The sequence below is a fragment of the Ornithodoros turicata genome, chromosome 7, assembly GCF_037126465.1.
Source record: "Ornithodoros turicata isolate Travis chromosome 7, ASM3712646v1, whole genome shotgun sequence".
Classification (NCBI taxonomy): Eukaryota; Metazoa; Arthropoda; class Arachnida; order Ixodida; family Argasidae; genus Ornithodoros; species Ornithodoros turicata.
This window is the reverse complement of record NC_088207.1, coordinates 21085851-21110277: the sequence shown is the minus strand read 5'-3', so window position 1 is coordinate 21110277 and position 24427 is coordinate 21085851. Positions and strand designations below refer to the sequence as shown.

The window sequence follows — 24427 nt, the reverse complement described above, 5'->3', positions numbered from 1 at the left end:
ACATGGCAACCCATTGGGACTTACCTAGTGCGGACAACCTTCAAACACCAGGATACATGAGACAGTCACTCCATCTCGGGCCATCCACTAGACCTGGCTTCCAAGTAGCTGGATTACAGGAGCGAGCCACCACTCCGAGCCTGTCATATCGTGTACTTTTAAGGAATATACTTCTCAACACGATCTCTTCAAGTCGAAATTGAATGCTAGAGGGCCTTTTCTCTAATTCAGAAATTGAGAGATCTAGGTCTGGCATGATTGCTCGACTGCCTCATGTTCCCGGGTGATGTGATCGTACCCACTGGGGCTAGATAAAGGAACATTTTCCCATCTTCAGAAAACCAAGAGGTTGCGGACAAGAACATGGCAACCCATTGGGACTTACCTAGTGCGGACAACTTTCGAACACCAGGATACATGAGACAGTCACTCCATCTCGGGCCATCCACTAGACCTGGCTTCCAAGTAGCTGGATTACAGGAGCGAGCCACCACTCCCAGCGTGTCATATCGTATACTTTTAAGGAATATACTTCTCAACACGATCTCTTCAAGTCGAAATTGAATGCTAGAGGGCCTTTTCTTTAATTCAGAAATTGAGAGATCTAGGTCTGGCATGATTGCTCGACTGCCTCATGTTCCCGGGTGATGTGATCGTACCCACTGGGGCTAGATAAAGGAACATTTTCCCATCTTCAGAAAACCAAGAGGTTGCGGACAAGAACATGGCAACCCATTGGGACTTACCTAGTGCGGACAACCTTCAAACACCAGGATACATGAGACAGTCACTCCATCTCGGGCCATCCACTAGACCTGGCTTCCAAGTAGCTGGATTACAGGAGCGATCCACCATTCCCAGCCTGTCATATCGTGTACTTTTAAGGAATATACTTCTCAACACGATCTCTTCAAGTCGAAATTGAATGCTAGAGGGCCTTTCTCTAATTCAGAAATTGAGAGATCTAGGTCTGGCATGATTGCTCGACTGCCTCATGTTCCCGGGTGATGTGATCGTACCCACTGGGGCTAGATAAAGGAACATTTTCCCATCTTCAGAAAACCAAGAGGTTGCGGACAAGAACATGGCAACCCATTGGGACTTACCTAGTGCGGACAACTTCGAACACCAGGATACATGAGACAGTCACTCCATCTCGGGCCATCCACTAGACCTGGCTTCCAAGTAGCTGGATTACAGGAGCGAGCCACCACTCCCAGCCTGTCATATCGTGTACTTTTAAGGAATATACTTCTCAACACGATCTCTTCAAGTCGAAATTGAATGCTAGAGGGCCTTTCTCTAATTCAGAAATTGAGAGATCTAGGTCTGGCATGATTGCTCGACTGCCTCATGTTCCCGGGTGATGTGATCGTACCCACTGGGGCTAGATAAAGGAACATTTTCCCATCTTCAGAAAACCAAGAGGTTGCGGACAAGAACATGGCAACCCATTGGGACTTACCTAGTGCGGACAACTTCGAACACCAGGATACATGAGACAGTCACTCCATCTCGGGCCATCCACTAGACCTGGCTTCCAAGTAGCTGGATTACAGGAGCGATCCACCATTCCCAGCCTGTCATATCGTGTACTTTTAAGGAATATACTTCTCAACACGATCTCTTCAAGTCGAAATTGAATGCTAGAGGGCCTTTCTTGAATTCAGAAATTGAGAGATCTAGGTCTGGCATGATTGCTCGACTGCCTCATGTTCCCGGGTGATGTGATCGTACCCACTGGGGCTAGATAAAGGAACATTTTCCCATCTTCAGAAAACCAAGAGGTTGCGGACAAGAACATGGCAACCCATTGGGACTTACCTAGTGCGGACAACTTTCGAACACCAGGATACATGAGACAGTCACTCCATCTCGGGCCATCCACTAGACCTGGCTTCCAAGTAGCTGGATTACAGGAGCGAGCCACCACTCCCAGCGTGTCATATCGTATACTTTTAAGGAATATACTTCTCAACACGATCTCTTCAAGTCGAAATTGAATGCTAGAGGGCCTTTCTTTAATTCAGAAATTGAGAGATCTAGGTCTGGCATGATTGCTCGACTGCCTCATGTTCCCGGGTGATGTGATCGTACCCACTGGGGCTAGATAGAGGAACATTTTCTCGTCTTCAGAGAACCAAGAGGTTGCGGACAAGAACATGGCGACACATTGAGACTTACCTAGTGCGGACAACCTTCAAACACGAGGACACACAGTGACAGTCACTCCATCTCGAGCCATCCACTAGACCTGGCTTCCAAGTACACTCTAAAAACAGAACTTCACCGCATATCACGCTGTGCGCCAACCATTGCCACGAATGATATGGTTATCGTTTCTGATTCGAAGAGAAGGGTGGGCGTACGCCTTTTTGTGACAATTTGGATATATGAAAATTGCCACAAAAAGGCGTACGCCTCCCTCTCTCTTCGAATCAGAAGCGATAACCCTATCATTATTCGCAATGATGGGCGCACAGCGTGCTATGCGGTGAAGTTCTGTTTTTAGAGTGTAGCTGGATTACAGGAGCAAGCCATCACTCCCAGCCTGTCATGTCGTATACTTTTGGGGAATATATGCTGGAGAGCCTGGACACCTGCATATAAATAAATATACATGCAAAGATACACGCATAAATAAAATGATTATTAGCATCCAGATGGAAGTCCAATTCTCGGGACAGGCTCCGTAACATTTGGAACGTCGTACGCAGAGGTGGGCAGAGGGGGGGGAACCAGATCTGAGAGCGAGACTGCTAGGGAAGCCAGAAGAGCAAAGACGAGCTGGGGGTGTTCGATCTACGCCACCGTCTGCCTAGCCAACGAGATATGTCACGAAGGGACTCGTTGTGCCTGAGCGCCAGAGGACTCCGGCGTAAGGCGAGAAAGGTATTAACCGTGAGAATACGGAAGCGAGACTTGAGAGAGGGGAGCCGAGCCTCCGAGTATAGCGTGCGGAGGTCGCGTAAGGCAGAAGAAACATGCAGATCACAGCTTATACAAAGTCCATCATCGTCTTTCGTGAAATCTTCTTCTTCTTCTTCTTCGTCCCACGGAGAATGGCCAGAATGCCAAGATGGCGGATCGCCATCAAGGAACGGGCGATAAAATTTAAAATGAAAGAACTAATGTTCTGGAAGATGTGGGTTCAAGTCCTACAGCTGGCTAACCTTTTCAGTGACTTTCATCTTTCATCGATAAAATTTAATTTTTATACGTTTCACGCAATATACGAGGGTCATTCCCGTTAAATTTCGTTCCTAATTTGCTCCTGCTTCATGTAAAAACATATAATTTACCGACTCACCTAGTTACCAGCTCCCGTTGCTCAGTGGTTAGCATGCTGGCCATGTCACGTCGAGACTGGGAGGTACCCGGGTTCGAATCCCGGTGCCGGCTGTGCTGTCTGGGGTTTTTTCTGGGTTTTCCTCAGACGCCTTCAGACACATGTCGGCACAGTTCCCTTAGAAGTCGGCCCAGGACGCACATTCCCCCAAGGCGTCAGTCGTGACGTTACCCACATACGTGAGGCCGACAACGGCGAGCCCTATCACCACCACCTAGTTACTTTCTTTGGTTACAAAAACGCAGTGGTCCCGGTAACGAACTATACATCACGACAAAGTGCCTCATTGCCTCGGGTTCTTGACACCGGCGGCTCTTCAAGAGCTTTAGTGGTAAAGCGTTTGCCGGTGCTCTTTTTTGTCGGCTGCAGAATTGGGCCCATTTTTGGTCTGCGGCGGCGAGGCGAATCGGCGCAGGTCCGCGTGTCGCTGGTGTCAGTGGGAGCGTGATTACAAGTGCCGCACTTTTCGAAAATTATTAAGCACTCGAAATATGGGTGGGCTTCATAATGGTGCCCGTTTCCGTTGCTTTCCATCGTGATTAAGCAGCAAAAGGAGCGTAGGAACCTAAGCGTAACCTAAGCGTAAGAAACTCGGACCCGGTGCTACAATATCTACAGAAGGGCTCCTCGACGGACATGAACGTTTTCTCTGTAGACGTGGAAGACCTATTTTATTCCATTCCTCAAGAGGTCCTTCTCCCCGAGGTGCAAGAAGTGATCGACAGGTCTGGAATCATCGCATTCCAAAACAACGCAGGCATGGCGACGTCGGCTTTCACGGAGCTTCTAACAGCATATCTGTCTTCAACCATCATCAGGCAAGCAGATCAGCTCTTCATACAAAAGAGTGGGACCCCCATCGGCTCAGGACTTTCGCCCGTGCTGTGTGATATATATCTCGGCGCCTGTGACGTTAACGTCAACCGGGCTCTCGAAGGGACCTGTGACTTTCAAATCTTCCGGTACGTGGATGACTTTCTGGTCTTTTTTTCGGGGAGTGACAAGTAGTAACCCCATCTCAAAAGAGGACGTCCTAAATACATTCAGGACGTGCGCAAAGGGCCTCAATTTCACATACGAGATCCCCGTGGATGGAATCATTCACTTTCTTGACCTTCGCCTACATGACGCGAGTCTCCATATGTGCTGGGCATATGATCCCAGGTCAAGGAAGGAAGTGCTCCCGTACAAGTCAGCCCACTCCAAGATCGTCAAAAGGGGAAATGTCATGAACGCCCTGGACTCAGCCCTTGCTAGGTCATGCGAGCACTGTGTTACGGACAGTTTTCACACACAGGTGGCAAAGATACGAAAGGGTGGCTACCCAGAGGTGATGATAATAAAAGTGGCCGAGACATTGCTGAAGAAGATCAAAGCGAGTGCGAAGCCAGCGAGACCGCGACCCCCGGGTCGACCCGTGTGTATCCTCTACGTTCACGCCATAGTCCACAATATAAAAAACGTCGCCCATGGCGTTCCGGTCGTCATGCCGGCACCCATCAAGTTTAGTTCCATGTGCGCCAAGGTCAATCGACCGAAGAAAAAACAAGTGTGTGCCATCCAACATAGGAACCCACATGTAGAATGCCAACAAGGAGTGGTCTACCGGATCCCACTGCAGTGCGGACGCGTTTATATAGGGCAAACCGGAAGATGTCTTAACGTCGGACTTCAAGAACATGGTGCATCGCGCGAACAGATGTACTATCAATACACAATGAGCAGCTAACGAGGGAAATAGTAGAGGCATTTTTCATTACAAAACACGACGACGATCAATGCGTAAGCGCTCCGTCACTGAGCCTGTTGACGTGTGTTCTCACGACGGGAGGGTCATAACTTCAACGTGAATACCGTTGGCACTGGACCGGCACGTTTGAAAAACTTTTGTTTCTGCTATCCAAATTACGGCTTTGCTTTGCAAGCACGACGGTCACGGCTATACAGCTGATGAACACTTCGCGACAATGGGGGTAGTATATAAGCTAATTTACAGAATGTCTTAGTCATCACGTCAAAAATAGAGGGAACGCTGTTGGAAATATGCAGGCAAAAATATTAATCTGTAGAGAACCTTCGGCACATACAATTCTATCCGTTTTATCCAATTTATTCAATTGTGTCAATTGAAACTCCGGTGCCTGAAAAGTGAATGTAACGCTTTTCTCATGGACCGAAAACGCATCTCACATTTACCTTCACTCTGTTGGGAGATACATTCTCGACTAAACCCCCGGGCAGAGAGGGAGACTCGCAGATTACGAGATAAGCCCAGATAAGCCGCTAACGCCGAAGGCCATGTCGTTTCTGTGCTTGTGAATTGCGTAGGTCTGGATTCGGAAAAAAAAAAAGATTGGGTGGATTCTGGCTGGCTCAAATCTGCTACCTCGAGTTTCCCTGAAAACCTCTAATTAAAAAGTTAATCGATTTTTGGTAATTAGACGTCTAGTAGTTACATGCGGTTTCCGAGGTGATTTCCGCCTGGCCGCAAAACCCGCCTGCAAAAATGGCATCAGTGCTCCTCTCGCAAGTTTTTATAAAAATATGCAAAGAATAAAAGAAAATCACTCGTCACCATCACAGAGATGGGTAACGTACGTCGTCCTGGGGGAATGTGAGTCCTGGGTCGACTTCTAAGGGAAGTGTGCCGACATATGTCTGAAGGCCGTCTGAGGAAACCCCAGGCAAAACCCCAGACAGCACAGCCGACCCTCAGGATTCGAACACTCTGGAGTTGTGTCTTGACAACCTGAGAGTAATCAACCATGATAAGACCAAGTGGGACTATGCCCGCGAGAGCGTTTCACGCCCGCGCAGAAGAAGAAAAAGTCATCTCGACGTTCTAATCAGACAGAGCGGTCCACACAGCTGGTGAGTCAGGTAATTGAGCTTTTACATATTTTCAGAACACGGTGTGTATTTTACCTTTACTTGCATGGCATTCGCATGTGCTACTTCTTCAGTACTAGCAATGAGCGGTAGTAAGAACCAGGAACCGTATGGCCATCGGACGACAAACGGAAAAATTGAAAATTAAGCGAGTCTTTCAACAGCTTTTTCTTTACGCTCATAGCGTGTACCTTCTCGAGTAGAATTACGAAGCTGGTGCTCAGTTCCAATAGACCTCTACCAGAGAAACGTTATCATGACGTTGGTAGACAAACCGAAGCCGAAACAAATCGGAAGGGGAGGACTGGGTTCCACGAATGGGCACTTGTTCGCTGCCTCCTATTGAGACGGAAGTAGGACCGAAGGTCGCGTTCCTTTCAGGGATCATCGTAATCCCCTCAAGACCGTGGCTTTCGGGCGCGACCTTGTTCGCCTATAGCTTCGAGCGTAGTTCAACTCTACCAAATTGGTGGCGCTGTCGAACACTATGACGTCATTTGTTTACCAACAGGGAGAGGTCAGTTGAAGTGCCGACTGAAAAAAGAACATAAAAATAAAAAGGAGACTGCTTTACCATTCGTAATGCCACAGCGACACCTTGTATCTGCTTCCTCACCTTCAGCTGGTGGAAGATGCCGTCTCCCTCAAAAGCAGCAGGAGCTGCAGGGGCGGTCGCGAGTCCAGCCGCACAGTCACCTGCACCGCCTGCTGCCAAAACCGCACAGTCACCTGCACAGCCCACCAGTGTTGCATCTCCGCCACCACCACCACCACCACAGCTTTACGACAGCGATGTCGCGTCAGCAATGTCCGGAGCCAACGGCCGAGATGCAGGTGCAGTGCCACGAAGTCCATTGTGGCTAAGTGTATTGTGTTGAGAATTATCCGATTAAAACACGACACTCGGGGTTGCCAGGCTAGCTTGCGTTACCGTTTCGTTAGAGGACTATGCTTCCGACCACTATGAACACGCTCCCACACTGTTGAAAACGAACTTCACTGCATAGCACGCTCCTAGCCAACCATATAATCTCGAATGATATCATTATCTGGTCCCATTTGTTGAAAATGAGAGGCGTACGCATTTTTTGTGACAGTTAACATTTCTGCATAAGTGTCACAAAAATGGCGTACAACCTCCGTTTTCAGCAGCTCACTCGTTTTCAGCCACTCGGGGTGGTGGTTGGCTAGGAGCGTGATATATGGTGTGAGTGTAGTGAAACATAGTTCCGAATGATATCGTACACTCTTAGAAATGAACTTCGCCGCATAGCACGCTCCTCACCAACCATAATCTCGAATGATATCATTACCTGCCCTGATTGGTTGAAAACGGGAAGGGTACGCCTTTTTATGACAATTATGAACAGCATAAGTGTCACAGAAAAGGCGTACGCCTCCCGTTTTCAACAAATCAGGGCAGATAACGATATAATTCGATATTATACTTGGCTAGGAGCGTGCTATGCGGTGAAGTTCATTTCTAAGGGTGTACACTCTAAAAACAGAACTTCACTGCATTGCACGCTATGCGCCAACCATTGCCGCGAACGATATGGTTATCGCTTCTGATTCGAAGAGGGAGGTGGGCGTACGCTTTTTTGTGGCAATTTGGATATATGAAAATTGCCACAAAAAGACGTGCGCCTCCCTCTCCCTTCCAATCAGAAGCGATAACCCTATCATTCTTGGCAATGGTTGGAGCACAGCGGGCTATGCGGTGAAGTTCTGTTTTTAGAGTGTAAGAGTTCAATGCCCACAGTGACAAGAATGCTCGACATTGCATACAATGATTCCTGATCCGGATCCTGACTTTAGCAACGGTTTCGTGCTCTCCCCCCCATACAGCCGCGAAGGTGACCCAAGCGAATGGTTCAAATGCAGCTCCAGTCCTTAACAGTGCAAAGAACAAAAAGAAGAAAAAGAGCAGCGACGAAAGCAGCTCGGACAGTGACACTTCTAAGAACAAGTCCAAGAAGAAGAACAAGGCACGCATTTCTACGCGTATCAATATAATGACGAGCGCCGACGGTCCCAATGTCGGGTTGCAAAGCGGCCCACAAGCGTCCCAACCTCAGCTGCAGTCTGGAGAGGGAGCGCAAGAAACAGCGCCTGACGAGAACATGCTTAAGGTAGTACCTGCTGCAAGCAGCAAGAGGAGCATTGGTTCAGTCGGTAGCCGTCGAATGCTATTATCCCATGACCTCATGGACATGGAAGGGCAAGATGTACTCTTGGTTCCCCTAACGGATGAAGTGGAGCAGATGCTGAACAGCCCGCAATTCGAACCTCAAATCGAACGTCTGATACGTCAACTGACGGGCATACCTTCAGAGCCGAACATTGTGACGCCTGCGAGGCAGTCTATGGGTCAGCTCCCTGGGCAGCAGGTGGTGCAGCAACCTATGGCGCAGCTTCCGGTTGTGCACCAAATGACACAACCAATGCAGCCCATGCCAATGCAAATGGCGCAGCCCATGGCGCAGCAAATGGCGCAGCCCATGGCGCAGCAAATTATGCAACAGTCAGTTCAGCCTATGATGGGGCAGAACATGCAACCAACACATCAGCCTGTTCAAATGATTGGCCAGATTGGACAGCCATTAGCTCAGCAGGTGGTGCAACCTATGGGGCAACAAATGAGTCAACCAGTTGCGATGGGGCAGCCATTGGGACAGCATATGATTGGTCAGCCGATGACCCAACAAGCATCGCAGTCCTTGGCACAACTGGGACAACCGATGGTTCCGCAAATGGCCCAGCCATCGGTACAGCAGGTGGGGCAGATGATGGGCCAACCAACAGCCCAACAAACGGGATATCCAGGCCAACCGATGGCCCAGCAACTCGTAGGGCAGCCACCAATTCATCAACTGATGACTCAACAGCCAATGGGACAAGGAGTGGCTCCTATACACATATCGCCCATTGCGCAACAAACGGGACAACCAGTGGGGCAAACAATGCCACAACAGTTGGGACAGCAGATGTGTCATCCGACAGGTCAAATGACACAGTCAATGGGGCTGCAGATGGCACAGCCGTTTCAACCGCGAGTGTCTGTAACGGGGCAACAGCCTCCACAGCAGATGGGGCAACAGCAAGTGCAGCCAGCTGGATCGCCAGCTCAACAAAACCTGCATGCAGGGCAGAATATTGTTTCACCCCAAGGGCAGCAGGCCACAATGCTTAGCGGACAACCAACTACACAACCTATGAGCCAGCCTATGAGCCAGCCTATGGCGCAGCAAGTGCCACATCCAATGGCTCAAGAAGCACAACGAAGAGAGAGTAACCGAATGAGCCTTCAAACTCAACAACCAATTAACCCACAGACTGGGCAGCCTGGCGGACAGCAACGTATGAGTCAGCAAATGAACCAGCAGACGCCACAACAGCAACTAATTCAACCAATTCAGCAACCAATTAATCCACAGACTGGGCAGCCTGGCGGACAAGTGCAGCAACGGATGAGTCAACAAATGAACCAGCAGGCGCCACAACAACTAAATCAAGACACTGCGCAGATGATGATGCCACCGGCTGCACAGCCTCTTCAGAGACCACCAGGGATTCCGCAAATGGGACCTGGGTCCGCACCTAGTCAACCGGTCATCGCGCAGATGTCTCAGACGATGTGCCACCCAATGATGTCACCGCTGAGACAGCTACAAGGTCAACCAATGAACCAGCAACAGATGGGAGTGCCTGTGGGCCAACCAATGGTCAACCCACAGCAAATGTGGCAGGCCGCGGCCCAGCCTGGAGATCTCCAGCTACAACAGCCCGTTATGCTTGGTCAGCCGATGGGTCAACCACCGTGCCCATATTTGGGGCAAATGGGCCAGCCCATTCAACAACCTGGACAACCAATGCCTATGGTTCCTGACCCCTTTATGAATCAGATGCCTCCGTCCATGAGTCAACAATTGGCGCTTGGTTTAGGAAGACCACCTCCGTACGGAGCAACAATACCAACGCTTGAAGAGTAAGTATGCACAACCGTCTGTTCAGTTTGGTTATATGGTAGCTTGTCATTCTATAGGTCATTATTTAATTTCCAGTCATCAGGGATTGGAAGCGATCCCACAGGCACGCATTATTTCTGTTTTCTCATTTTCATCGGAAAAGACACCAGTTCTCGTGGATAACTCTAATACGTAAAAAATCTCTCGGGAAGAGAAGTTACCTTCCCCAGTACTTTTATGGAGATGTAGGAACAAACTCCAGCACACTATACTACTCTGGAACACTACAACAGATGGTATACCACCGTACCTACTCTTCCTTTCTTACACTATAAAGGGATCTGCTTGTCTATCGAAATTTCCCAGATGACGGTTTGATATGCGAAGCGTTTTTAGTACTTAACGTAGCTGCTTACTTCGTAGTTCTGTGCCCTTTCTGCAGTTCCCAAAACACTATTTTTAAAAATCTAGTTTGATATTTTTATTCTACAGGGAATTCCGGCAAGATTTTCCGTTCAAGTTCGATGAAGAAAAAAAGAAGAGAAAGGACAAGAAGAAGAAGAAGAAAAAGGAAAAGGAAATGAAGAGAAAGCGGGAGGCAGAAGAAGCAAGGCGGGAGCTTATCCAACTGATCCAACAGCAGCAGCCGAAGATAGTTCCGGAAGCTTACGTTCGAGAAGATGTTGTCAAAATAGAAGTTGTTGAGAAAGGTATGGGTTCACGGATGTCTCGACCAGCTTTGGACGTGCAATTGGAGGACAAGGAGAGTGGAACGCGTCAGAAGCTTGTCTGGCCTACATCAAAGGATGAACCCGCACGCGAAGTAGCTGATGAAACGGCCAAAGCGCTGCCGACAGAGGACGCCTTTCAACGAAGGCGTAGCAAGCCGTCCCGTGAAGCTGTTGGTCAGCCGGGCGCAGGCAAAGAACCTGTATCAGAAGACATTGGAGTCGAAGGGATTGTAATTATCCAAGCCACTGGTAGTCGCACAGGGGTAGGAATGGTAGGTGGACCAGGTGGACCTCCGCAACCTGGCGCGCCCTTCCAACCAGGGGTGCCTGGGCAGTTCGGTGTGCCACCAGGGCAAGCTGCTCCTGGCGCGCAGCAACAAGGACCTGACAACCAGTCAGACGGGTAATCTCGGCTATGTTGCTTCTTATCATACACTTACACTGTACACTAGAGCACTGCACGGGCCTGAATTTACCCGCCCGACCAGAGGCCACGGATGCTTAGCAGACCCTAGCACGACACAGGTGACGAAAACTCAGCCCGGCCGAAGCCCGACCTGCAGCTGCACATGATTTGTAATGCGGTCCTTCCCAAGGGTTTATTCATACGGTAGATACACATGCTGGAACGCGCGAGAATAGCCTTTGATGAGGTTTGTGTTTGTAGCATGTTTTTAGCATTGTACGTTGGCGTCGAAGCTTGCGCGCCTGTTTACGGTGCACGCCTCGGCGAGGACGTGTTGCGCCTCAACGAAGCCGAGAATCGAATCCGCCCTGAAGCCGAGTTTTTTTGTCGAAAGCGACACTCGTATTCTAGCGCTTTAGCAGAAAGACTGAGGAAGGGCCCAGGCACTCAGTTGCTTTGCTTCAAAGTGAATGCTGAGGATTCAATGTGAAAGAATGGCACAGATAAGCTTCACCCGACTCAGGCCCGCGAACTCTCGGACAGGACCCGAGCCCGGCCCAGCCCGCGGTCAAAATGACTTTGAGGCCCGATTTCGGACCGTTGGCAGGGCCGCTCTCTGGTTTTAGGGCCAGCCCGGTCATGTGCAGTGCTCTAGTGTACATACCACACAAGATCCAGGACAATTTGTAGCGTGTCACCGGACATTAAACCAGGAACAGTAACGGGCGTATTTTCGTTTTTCTGTTTGATACCAGGCTCTCGTTTCCATATCTGTTTCTGGTAATGCAGGAACGTGGTATGATTTCAGTGATAACCCTCCGTTAACCCTCGGTTATGGAACCCTTGAGACGAAAGCTTCGAACTCTGTATGAACTGTATGCCCTCTGGGATAGACATTTCCCCTTCCCTACCTCCATCATTCAAGCTGATTTTTCCAGGAACGTTAGCCGTATATAAATCAAGGGTTGACCCTACGGTTTCTGTTTACCCGTTAGCGTTCCCTGCATGGGACACTGCTCCGTCCGGCTCCTGTTCCTTGCACACGTTAGTGTTGTAGTCACCTGCTTGGATTTGCTAATCCTTGTGCCATAGGTAACGCTACTGCAAACCCGTTCGCACTAAACTGTCCTGGATCCAGTGGAGTCTCTCCTAAAAGCTGTCTCAGCCCCATGTAGCCCTATAGTGCTGGATGGGGCGAACCGGGTGACGTGCCGTACCAGTACTACCGCTTCCTCCATTCTCTGCGGCACGATGACGCCAAAACCACAAGGGGAGCCCTGTGCGAGCACTTTTTTTTCCTTCGGAGTGTGGTGTAATATGGTCGCCTGGTACGAAAAGAAAAATGGGGGGTGAGGCAAAGATCTCCCGCACGGGGTGACGCGTACCTTGGTGACTCCATTTGGGACTGGGAATATTATTCACTAGACAGCAGCCACCTGAAAGCGAAACAAAGATACGAAGGCAGCCGCACGCTACACTCGTTAAACAAGAGTTCAACTCGTTAAACGCCCAAGACGAGCCACTAAATTATACCGAATCTTGTATCAGGGTAGGGTAGGCGGGAATACGCCTGCCGTGTGAATTTCCGCATATCTTTGGGGGCGCTACGAAAATCCCTGGTGCACCCCCACCCGTGTGTGATCCCCTTTCACTACTACACGCTTAAAAATGAACTTCACCGCATAGCACGCTCCTAGCCAACCATCACCTCGAATGATATCGTTATCTGCCCTGATTTGTCGAAAACGGGAGGCGTACGCCTTTTCTGTGACACTTATGCTGCTCATAATTGTCACAGAAAAGGCGTACGCCTCCCGTTTTCAACAAATCAGGGCAGATAACGATATCATTCAAGATAATGTTTGGCTAGGAGCGTGCTGTGCGGTGAAGTTCATTTTTAAGAGTGTAGTATACACTCTAAAACCAGAATTTCACCGCATAGCACACTGTGCGCCAACCATTGTCACGAATGATAGGGTTATCGCTTGTGATTGGAAGACAGAGGGAGGCGTACACCCTTTTGTGGTAATTTTCATATATCCTAATTGCCACAAAAAGGTGTACGCCCGCCCCCCCTCTCTTCGAATCACAAGCGATAACCCTATCATACGAGACAACGGTCGGTGTACAGTGTGTTATGCGGTGAAGTTCTGTTTTTAGAGTGTACAGTCTAGAAACACAACTTCAGCGCATAACACAGCGCCACACTCTGCACCGACCATCGCACTTCTCATTTGAGGAGGAAAAGAGGGCGTACGCGTTTTTGTGGCAATTAACATAGACCCCCATTGTGACAAAAAGGCGTTTTTTTTACAAAACGCGAAAGAACGGCACCATTCTGCATGGCTGTTCTGAGCACTTTATGCGGTGAAGTTCTGCTTTTAGAATGTAGCTGCTCTACGCTCTTAAAAATGAACTTCACCGCATAGCACGCTCCTAGCCTACCATCATCTCGAATGATATCGTCATCTGCCCTGATTTGTTGAAAACGGGAGGCGTACGCCATTTTTGTGACACTTATGCTGTTCATAATTGTCACAGAAAAGGCGTACGCCCTCCGTTTTCAACAAATCGGGGCAGATAACGATATCATTCGAGATCATGGTTGGCTAGGAGCGTGCTATGCGGTGAAGTTCATTTTTAAGAGTGTAGAATGTAGTTGCTCTACTTAGAACATTCGTGCATGTGGGTTTCTTCCAGGAAAGGAGAAGACGAGAATTCCCCTCTCCCTATGATGCTTCTGGCGGTCGTCATCGTAGTCGCATTAGTGCTTTTCATCGTGTTCGTTGCGGTTCCAGCAATGAGTGCAGCGGAAACAAGTAAGTCGTTTTCAAGTGCGACGTTTTCCGATCATGGTACGCGTCGGTGACCGTAACATTCATCACGTCACTAGCTAAAGTTTGTGAAAAAGAATTGAATGAAGTTTGTTTTAGCAACCGTTCATCTGTAAGTTAAAGGGACTATGAAATTTCCCGAACCCCCATACTTTTTTCGATGGAAACTGTTCTTCCCGCAGAGAAACTAATACGCCACAAATTTTTCCGGACGAAATCGCTCCACTCTGCGAGGAGCGCGCGCTGGAAATGTCCCTTCCGCGTTCCTCCTCTCCCGCGCATATTTCCCTGCCGATGGTGTAACTGTACGGACCGCACTTCGGTTCCCCGTTACGTCACCGGTGTTGCACAATGGCAAGTAATGCCGCGAGCTCGCGCTGTGGCTGCCGCCACTGCCGAAATCTGCCGATCGCGCCAAAGCTGCTGTCATGGAGATTTCCACTCCCGATGAACGCATACGCGGGATCCTACGGCGCATGCTCCTGGCGGGATTCCTCGGCTCGGCAACACGTCACGATGACGTGTTGCTGAGCCGGCCGTGGTCGCGTCAAGTTACCCGTTGTGTCTCCGCTCGGCAGCTCGCCACGGCGTGGCGCCAGCTGTCCTCCCTTCGCCGCTCCGTTTAAATTCGCTCCCGAGAAATCCGCTCGGGCGACGAAAGTAAAATTTCGGTTCTAGACTCAGAAAAACGTCTTCTTTCGAACGAAACGAAGAAAAAAATAGTTTCATAGTCCCTTTAACCAGCGTTGGTGAAACCGGGCCTTAGAGAACTACGTAACTGCCAGAGTTGGAGGTAGAACAGATCGCGAGGTACGAATCCTCGAGGCGAGACATCGTGTCTCAATAAACAATTCGGCAATTCATACTTCGGCGAAATTATTCAATCTCGGCGCATTTGAATGGTTCACTGTCAGTATAGAGGTTCCTGCAACCTATAGTGATGTCATCAATGTCACGTAGCGGCACACGGATATAAGGAACAGTGGCCACAGCGACATGGCTTTGTTGTAGTTTCGTTGCATCATCGTGCCCAAGAGCGACTGCACTCTTAAAAATGAACTTCACCACATAGCACGCTCCTAGCCAACCATCACCCCGAATGACAACGTTCTCGCCCCTGATTTGTTGAAAACGGGAGGCGTACGCCATTTTTGTGACACTTATGCTGTTCATAATTGTCACAAAAAAGGCGTACGCCTCCCGTTTTCAACAAATCAGGGCAGATAACGATATCATTCGAGGTGATGGTTGGCTAGGAGCGTGCTATGTGGTGAAGTTCATTTTTAAGAGTGTAGGGCGAGAACGTTGTCATTCGAGGTGATGGTTGGCTAGGAGCGTGCTATGTGGTGAAGTTCATTTTTAAGAGTGATGGGAGTACACGTGATGGGATTACATTATCATACAACATGATTGCTTCTTGCATGCATAACTTTCGTGACAGTGAACGAATGCATTATTTTAAACGTAGCTGTTCGGTTTGCTGGTATACATGTTGATCAAGCTCGGTTTGTGGCCTCTGCTTGTTGTCCTCGTTATTTGTTGCTGCGCTAGCTAAAAAGTACACCACTTAGGTGACGATTCCGTATGTACTAGGTTTGTGTATTACATAATGTTATTGATATCAACACTTCAGGTACCAGTAACGGCAGCAGTACCAGCAGCAGTAGCAGCTCAACGAACACAAGTCAAGTAAGCTCTCGTGTCATTGATCTCCGCTTCCATAGTAATTCGTAAGAGACACGTCCCCAAGGGTGCAGTGAGGGTGGAATACGTGTGGACACCGGTGTATTGGGCTCGTGTATGTCCCCGTCTAGTGCCAATTCTTTCCTGGACGTTCACGAATCGAAAGACTATTCTTAAAACAGTTGACGATAGCCGTGAGGCACTGTCACACTCAACGGCGCTATGGGACTATCTCTTTTGGGCGAAACTCTAACCATCAAGTTCATAGGAATATGGAACGCATCAAGTTCATAGCAATGAACTTGATGCGTTGCATATTCCCGGCAATGACTAGGAATATGGAACCTATCACTGCCGATCCGGCTGCCGAAAACTCAGCCCGGCCGAAGCCCGACCCGCAGCTGCAAAGGACTTGTAATGCGATCCGTCCAACAGGTTTATTCATACGGCGGGGACTCATAACATGGGATAGAAGCAAAAGAGAAAGGGGGAAACAAGAGGAACCAATGAAAAGAAGCAGGAACGAAGCCGTGTCTACGACAGACAGGTTCCGCGCGGGAAGTCTGTGGTCGGGGGTTTGGGACCCCCCTATATTCGTGATTGGTGTATCGTACTGTAGTGGTAGGGAGTACTTGGAGTAGAAAGTACTGAAGTATACCGGACGTTTCAGTTAAATCTCCGGGTTAAATAATTTTCTAACGGGTGCACCAATCGAAGAAGTTTCCTTTTTTACAAGTATCTGTCCAATACCACTTACAAGCTGCGCACCGTGTGAATGAGTGGGAGGCGCTTATTATTTAAATAAAAATTCAAATGAGTTGCGTAGAAAAAAGTTGCGTAGAGCGCTGTCGGCATTAAAATGGGTACTACCCCTTTTTGGGATTTTCAGTGGACACCTTTTAGAGAAAACTCTGTCATCGAAGCAGGTCATTTGTCGCTGTAATTCATTGGTTTCGGTTTACATATTTTGTCGCGGCTGGTCGCGGTGAAGCGCAAAAGGGCGTAGTTTATTGGTGCAAGGACATAATTCATTGGTGGATAACATAGATTGAGAAGCTACCCGTCAAAAAACTCGTTACAAGTTACCGTGTGCAAAATGTAACTAAGTTAATAACGAAGTTATTCAGCCTGAAATGTAACTCGCAGTTACTGAGTTAACAAAAAGAGCGAGTTACATCCAAGTTACTTCGGACACAAATTAGCATTACGCAGGTGCAGCACGCTTGAGCAGTTGAGTAGTTGCCTGCGGAGGAGTGCAACATGCTTAGATCGTTTTCGTTTATGTCCAACAATAGACATCTCCCTGTTTGTAAACAAATGACGTCATAGTGTTCGACAGCGCCAAAGTTTGGTAGAATTGAACTACGCTCGAAGCTAGAGGTGAACACGTCTTGAGGGGATTACGACATCGTCCCTTAAAGGGACGAAACCCTCGGTCCTACATTTCTTTCAATGCGAGACAGCGAACAAGTGCCCATTCGTGGAACCCAGTCCTCCTTCCGATTTGTTTCGGTTTCAGTCTGTTTATACCAATGGCATGATGACGTTTCTCTGGTAGAGGTCTATTCGAACGCGTTGCATCTGACACCCCTGTGGGCGCACAATGGTTCAGCTTCATTTCAATGGCAGCGGTTCTGACTTCCTGAATAAAATACTGTCATTGATTGAATATCACGTTTTATGGCAAAAAATGCCATGAAGGAGCTGGAGAGAAAGCAAGAAAATATGTGGACGTGAGTGAAAAGCGAGTTAAAAGTAACTTGGAACTTACTTGGAAGTTACTTTGGCAAAGTTACCTGGAAAAGGAACGAGTTCCTCTGAAAGTTACCACGGCCCGCAAAAGTACCGAGTTAAGTACAAGTTACAGAAAAAAGGAACTCAGTTACAGTAACGAGTTACTTGTAACGAGTTACCTCGAACTCTGGTGGATAAGGAAGTGGAAGAGCGTCCTTTTGCGCTTCACTGTGACCAGTTATTAGCTTTTTTGGAAGAGACTCGGACATTTCTTCTATGGAGATGCACTGCACTTGCCCTTGTGAATATAAGAAGAAATAAGAAATAATAGTGAGCAGAATTATCTAACATCTAGTATTTTTTCTTTCAAAGGCATTTGACATTGTTGACCATGGTATTTTATTAAGAAAAATTGAAAGGTATGGAGTTAAGGAAACTCTAATCAGGAGTTATTTAACAGATAGACATCAGTATGTCTCTATTGATGGGTCATGTGTTCCAATATACAACAACGTTTAATCGGGGCTCTGTGTTGGGACCTTTCCTTTTGTTTTTATAAATGACTTGCCGAATTCTTTGTCAGTGAAAAGCATTCTTTATGCGGATGATAAACATATTTGTTTCTACAACAAATGAGGGTAATTTGTACGAAAAGTCAACTCGAGAGAGCTTGAAATACTTTTTATTTGGTTAGAATCAGATACGCTTAGTCCGAATTTAAATAAATCATCCTATACAATTTGTGTTTAGCTCCGCACATCGGAGGCTTCCCAACCTGAACAGGGCAATAACATTTTGTGGCGAAGTCTTACAGGAGGTTAGTGCTACAAAGTTTCGAGGACTATATATATATACATATATATACTAGGACTATATAGTCCTTCTTTTTTTTCTGGAAAGAGTGTTTCATTTTTTGTTGATAGGTGCAAATTTGCGGAGTTAGCTGCAATCATTTGCGAGTTCTTGAATTCGCAAAACAGCGAATCGCTGTAGCAGACGAATTCTGACTATTGTGTGTCCACGTAGCGGATGAAGGAGCGGAGGCATTAAGCCACTGATCTCTATAGTATAGGCTGGATCGCGCATAGGGTCCTCCAAAGCGGGGTCACCGGCCGCAATATTGGTGGGCCCAACGCATTCTGTCGTCTGCATTTAGTTCAGGCGGGGCTGCCCGTATTTTTTAAAATTTCCTTGGCACTAAAGGGCATGTCATGCCAGTTTAAACCGCAATAATTACTCAAAATCAAATCGCTTCTTATTGTTTCCTATGGGAGCAGCCGGCGCCAGTGGGCCCTCCAACATGGCGGCCCGAATGCACGCCTCTCCACCAGAAGCCCCTCTCCCATGCGCGATCCAGCCTTTATACATAGAGATCAGTGCATTAAGCAGGCCTTCCAGGTATCCAGGTGGCGTTGGTCTTGCACTTGGTTGTGATGTGTACATAGCTATTGTGGAAATATGAATATGAGGATCCTCATATTCATATTTGGCCGAGGCCAATTGGTGGCCGAGGCCATTGGCCGAGGCCATTCATGGTGGCCGAGAGGAACAGTCTCTATTAGAAATATCGGCTGCTCTCGTCCTGACAGGCACTTCCTTTCACAAGTACTATATTTTCAGTACATTTCTAGGCACCTGTACTCTACATTTAAAATTGTGTACTCTTTGTGTACTAATTTTTTGACGTTCTTTGCAGGCGGGCTGAACGTCTGTCAGCTTCAGTCATTCTGCCATCATGGATGTACATTATTTTGGGCCAATTTCGTTACTGGATTAAAGTGAATTTCCATGCAACAAAACTGTAGTCAGTAATGAATACTTGGTACATGTTATTCACGGTGCCCAAGAGGCTCTCAAGTCCGTGGTTCGTCCAGGTCGTCAGTATCCGACGACCAGCCATAGATATTTCCAACCGAAGTGAGTCCGAGATTACCGTTTATGGTATCGCTACTGAGGGACTGTACCTAATAATTATCCAAGTTTCCTGCCATGAGTTTCAGAAGATTTGTGGAAGCGGATGCTGTGACGAGAATTGTGTGCAATCACGTTCGCTCATCGAAATACGACGGTCACATATTGGCGTACGTCGCTGGGATCAACAGATAACAAGAGTCTTCAGTACAGATATACAGGGGTGTCGATATAGAGCTATGACAGCCGCATAGATTTCGTTTGTGCAGTTGACTTATACAGTCAGGCGGAAATCCACTCTCGGAGAGTATGTAACAAAAGGTGACCCAAAATTAGATAGCAGAAGAATGGGAGCTTGCGCTGAATTTCGCTATCAAAATGAGCCGAAACCAGGGGTTAAACTTTTGGTTATCCCATAACGCGCGTTAAATGCATCACTTCGGCCCGTGATTCACCACGACCTGTTGCGCGAACTTTAAATATAACAGGAACTTTCCCAGGGGGGCCATGCCCCCTCCGGGAAGTCTACTCAGCTGGCAAGATGAACGTTTCGAGGGATATCCTAAGAATCGCGTGTTTCGTGCGAGTGATCATGAAAATCCTGTGAAAATTTGCCTTACAGCGTCACAACACGGAATTCCCGACACCCTGTTCGACCTCTGTGTAACGAGGGGGACGGAGTGAAAATGTGGAGTGAAATTTTGCTCGATTTTTCATTCTTCTATACAGGACCGCTCACAGACACACACACACAGGAAAAAAATCCAACAAAATGCTACAAATGCTAGACGAAAATACATATGGTTTGTACCTCGTATTGCCAACTGTAGGATGGGACAAGTCCAGTCTAAACCCAGTGTTCACTTTCATGGATGTGGCCGTAACCTGCAACGTCTGCAAGACTAACGCTGTACAACCATTATTACAGTGATGTCGTTGGCCTAAGCCATTTTGGAGCACCTTCTGGAGCAGGAAAAAATTCGGTTGTGGAGGAACAAAACGGTACTTTGGAGCAGATATGCTACATCATCATGCGGTGTCATATACACTTTAGTTTCAATATATGTTCGAAAGAGTGACCTGGATGTGGTCACTGAAGCCAAAGGCTAACTCCTTGTACCGACTGTCACCTACTGCGATCAGCTGTAGCTGCTTACGTGTAATGACATAATTTAGACCAAGGTTTTCAACAATATTCTCAAACAAACCTCGAACATTTCAAGTCGAGTGTAACACAAAATCGAATATAGATCTATGCGAAGAATTTCTTGGTATTGGTAATACCAAGAAGAAGAATTGGTTGAAGAATAATACCAATATTACCAATAATACCAATAATAACCAATAATACCAATACCAATTGAAGAATAATTGGTAATTTCTGCCGATACTCAAGTTGCAGTTACAGTGCCAAATATAAACGAAGCAGTTAAAGAAACTGTCAAAGCTCGCTTGGGGAAAAGTATTGTGCGTGCTCTTAAACCTAATGGCATCTTCTTGGTTACTTCAGCACTCTGTTTGTCCACTGTGCTTTCACATAGTGAATCATAGGCTGAACATGCCCAACATTTATTTCAGGTTTCTCGTTCCACAAGAGCAACTAATTCATGATCTATTACGAGTGTTCTCGCCATCTTTTGCTTTATCACGCTAGTGACGTCATGTGACACCACACTCTTAAAAATGAACATCACCGCAAAGCACGCTCCTAACCAACCATCATCTCGAATGATATCGTTATCTGCCCTGATTTGTTCAAAACCAGAGGCGTACACCTTTTCTGTGACAATTATGAACAGCATAAGTGTCACAAAAAAGGCGTACGCCTCTCGTTTTCAACAAATCAGGGCAGATAACGATATCATTCGAGATTATGGTTGGCTAGGAGCGTGCTATGCGGTGAAGTTCATTTTTAAGAGTGCAGCGAGAAGATACTTCATTACAGCACAGAAAATCCGCAATGGTTTAAAAAATGAAAGAAAGAGTGATAGTGATCGGACTTGTATATCTTCCTTCCTGTCATATTCCTAATGTTTTTGGTTGGGGAGATCTTATCTCTAGATGGCCATACTATTACTTGGCCGCAACAAACACATAAGCAGTTTCATTCTTAAAACTACATATGTCAGGAAAGGGTTTCCTAAGAGCAGGATGGATACCGGACTAGCGCTCGCAAAACAGAAGCGCAATTGTACGGATAAGGAGACGCGGCTGCAGTACCACGATGACTTCTAAGCGACCAGGGAGGTCTGGAGGTTTAAAGGGACTATGAAATTTCCCGAACCCCCATACTTTTTTTCGATGGAAACTGTTCTTCCCGCAGAGAAACTAATATGCCACAAATTTTTCCGGACGAAATCGCTCCACTCTGCGAGGAGCGCGGGCTGGAAATGTCTCTTCCGCGTTCCTCCTCTCCCGCGCATATTTCCCTGACGATGGTGAAACTGTACGGACCGCTCTTCGGTTCCCCGTTACGTCACCGGTGTTGCACAATGGCAAGTAATGCCGCGAGCTCGCGCTGTGGCTGCCGCCACTGCCGAAATCTGCCGATCGCGCGAAAGCTGCTGTCATGGAGATTTCCACTCCCGATGAACGCATACGCGGGGTCCTACGGCGCATGCTCCTGTGCTCCTGGCGGGATTCCTCGGCTCGGCAACACGTCACGATGACGTGTTGCTGAGCCGGCCGGGGTCGCGTCAAGTTACCCGTTGTGTCTCCGCTCGGCAGCTCGTCACGGCGCGGCGCCAGCTGTCCTCCCTTCGCCGCTCCGTTTAAATTCGCTCCCGAGAAATGCGCTCGCGCGACGAAAGTAAAATTTCGGTTCTAGACTCAGAAAAATGTCTTCTTTCGAACGAAACGAAGAAAAAATCGTTTCATAGTCCCTTTAATGGCGCAAACAGATGTTTGGCGCACTAATAACGTATTGTCTTTTAAAGCGTAGTCTTTTTTAAAAGTCTTGAAACCAGCAGGTGTCTATAGCACGAAATTTCGATATGCAAACGAGCCGAAACTGGAACCAAGCCCCTTACGAGGCTTTGACGTGGGAGACCTGGGAGTTTCCGTCACACATCTCCAGGTACAGAGCGGGTGAGGAGGCGAGGAGCAGCTGACGGGCAGAGGGCGTGGTAGAGAACAGTGCAGTCTCCTGCGCACGCGTGGTCTTTGTATTTTTTTATTTACCATGACAACGAGAGTTGCGGTTTCGCGGCTTTGGCATGTCGGAGGTTGAGGAAATCCTGCTTCAGAGTCTAAGGAGGACGGGCCACGTTGGTATGGACACCTGCTGAGCGACAACTGTCTAAGCAAGCCAGATAATGACCTCTGATGTATTGGCATATCATAAAAGTGAGAAAGCGCGATACGCGCGTCCCGACAGAAGCGCGTTTCATACCATTATTACAGCATAACTTACTAAAGCTTAACCCAACTTACAAAAAAGGTATGCACAAAGACGAGAGCACTGGACGTCACGGGGCCGTGTTGGATCAAAGGCTACTGAAGTTAGACTGACCTATACCATGTCCTTGTTGCAGTATATTTTGATGTATACTTCAAATTTTCTATCAGACGTCGTTTACAACTGGCTTTCAGTAATGTCACGCGTATTGGAGACCCCCCCCCTCCCCAACCACCCACTACCGGCGTGTGCTTGCTATTCCAGCCGTAGACATATGTCGGTAATGATACGTTAGGCTGTTATGACGCAACTGTAAATATGATCCCCCATTTCTTGCACCTCCCCCCCGTGCTCTGGGGGTTTATACATCTAATAAATTTATATCTTTTAAATTTATACATGTAATAAATATCTTGCTATGCTGGTAAGCATGTTTTCAAATCAAAATAGGTGAACGAGATAACAGCAGTTGTACAAGTTACTTGAACAGATATAGCTTTCGCTCCCTCTGTACCCGTAATGGGAGCCGGAAACTCTCCCTTCGACGTCAATGACTTAAACTTAGGGCCCCGTGTTTTAGGGTAAAAAGCCGTTTTTATCGCCCGATTTACACCATCATAACTTAGGGCAAAACGGTTCCAAGCACCATCCTCCATCTTGGAGAAAATTTGGTGTCATGGCAGCTCCCATGGAAAACGGTAACCAATGAAATGCGCCTAAGTTTGATTGACAGGTCGAGCCTCTTTTTTAGGCTCCTCCTAATGGCCAGACTCCCTTTGGCATACACGGCATTGCCGCGCCCAAGGGAGAGTTTGGCCATTAGGAAGAGCCTAACTTAAAGCGCGTCATACGACGTCACGGCTGAATGACCTCCCTCGTCGTGCTCTATTGTTGTCCCGTCGTCAGCTGCTTGCCGACGCCATATTGATGCTGATCGTTGTTTACAATCCACGGAGAGAAGACACGTGCGAACTTCTTGCTTCGAAAGCCTTTCGCCCTTGAACTCTTTCAGTTCGCCAACAAAGCCCCCCTTATCACTAGGGCGAGTGGGTCATAAGCCGGTTATTCCTGTAGATTACATTCAGCGCGACCACGAAGCTGTGGACCAGCTGGAGGACAGCATCAATATGGCGCGGACTAGACGGCTGATAAGCGGATTCTGCTCGGATTCAGGCTTTTTGGGCGGCGCAACGATGACTCTGACGTCAAAATAGGCTCCACCCATGAGGCGGCAAAAGATCAAAGAATGGCCAAACTCTCACTATAAATGGCTCTGCCGCGCCCCAGCCCACAGTGCCATCTGTTGCGCAAAAGCGCAAAATTCCAGCCATCATCCAGCCAACTTCCATTTTCCGCAAAATGGAAGACAGCGCCGCCGTGCCATCTGTCGCGTAAAGTCAGCAACTGCCTTTTTTCTCTTTTCTCTCCCCCAACGTGACAGTCTCTGGTCGCGCGTCGGCGCTTGCTGCTATGGGCAGCTTCATCTCGTCTTCTTACTCTGTGCCTTATTGTTACCGTGTACTAA

The 24427-nt window shown here is 47.9% G+C and overlaps 1 protein-coding gene across 1 annotated transcript; it reads left to right on the top strand.

Annotated features, from left to right (window-relative positions):
- The first annotated feature begins 6148 nt into the window (after positions 1-6148).
- On the top strand, positions 6149-19393 carry LOC135400315 (serine/threonine-protein kinase Wnk-like). The gene is made up of 7 exons (XM_064632143.1): positions 6149-6220; positions 6861-7072; positions 8087-10226; positions 10699-11340; positions 14044-14162; positions 15811-15866; positions 19291-19393. The coding sequence occupies exons 2-7, from the start codon at positions 6871-6873 to the stop codon at positions 19297-19299; spliced, it is 3168 nt and encodes a 1055-aa protein (XP_064488213.1). The 5' UTR covers positions 6149-6220; positions 6861-6870; the 3' UTR covers positions 19300-19393.
- The last annotated feature ends 5034 nt before the right edge of the window (positions 19394-24427 follow it).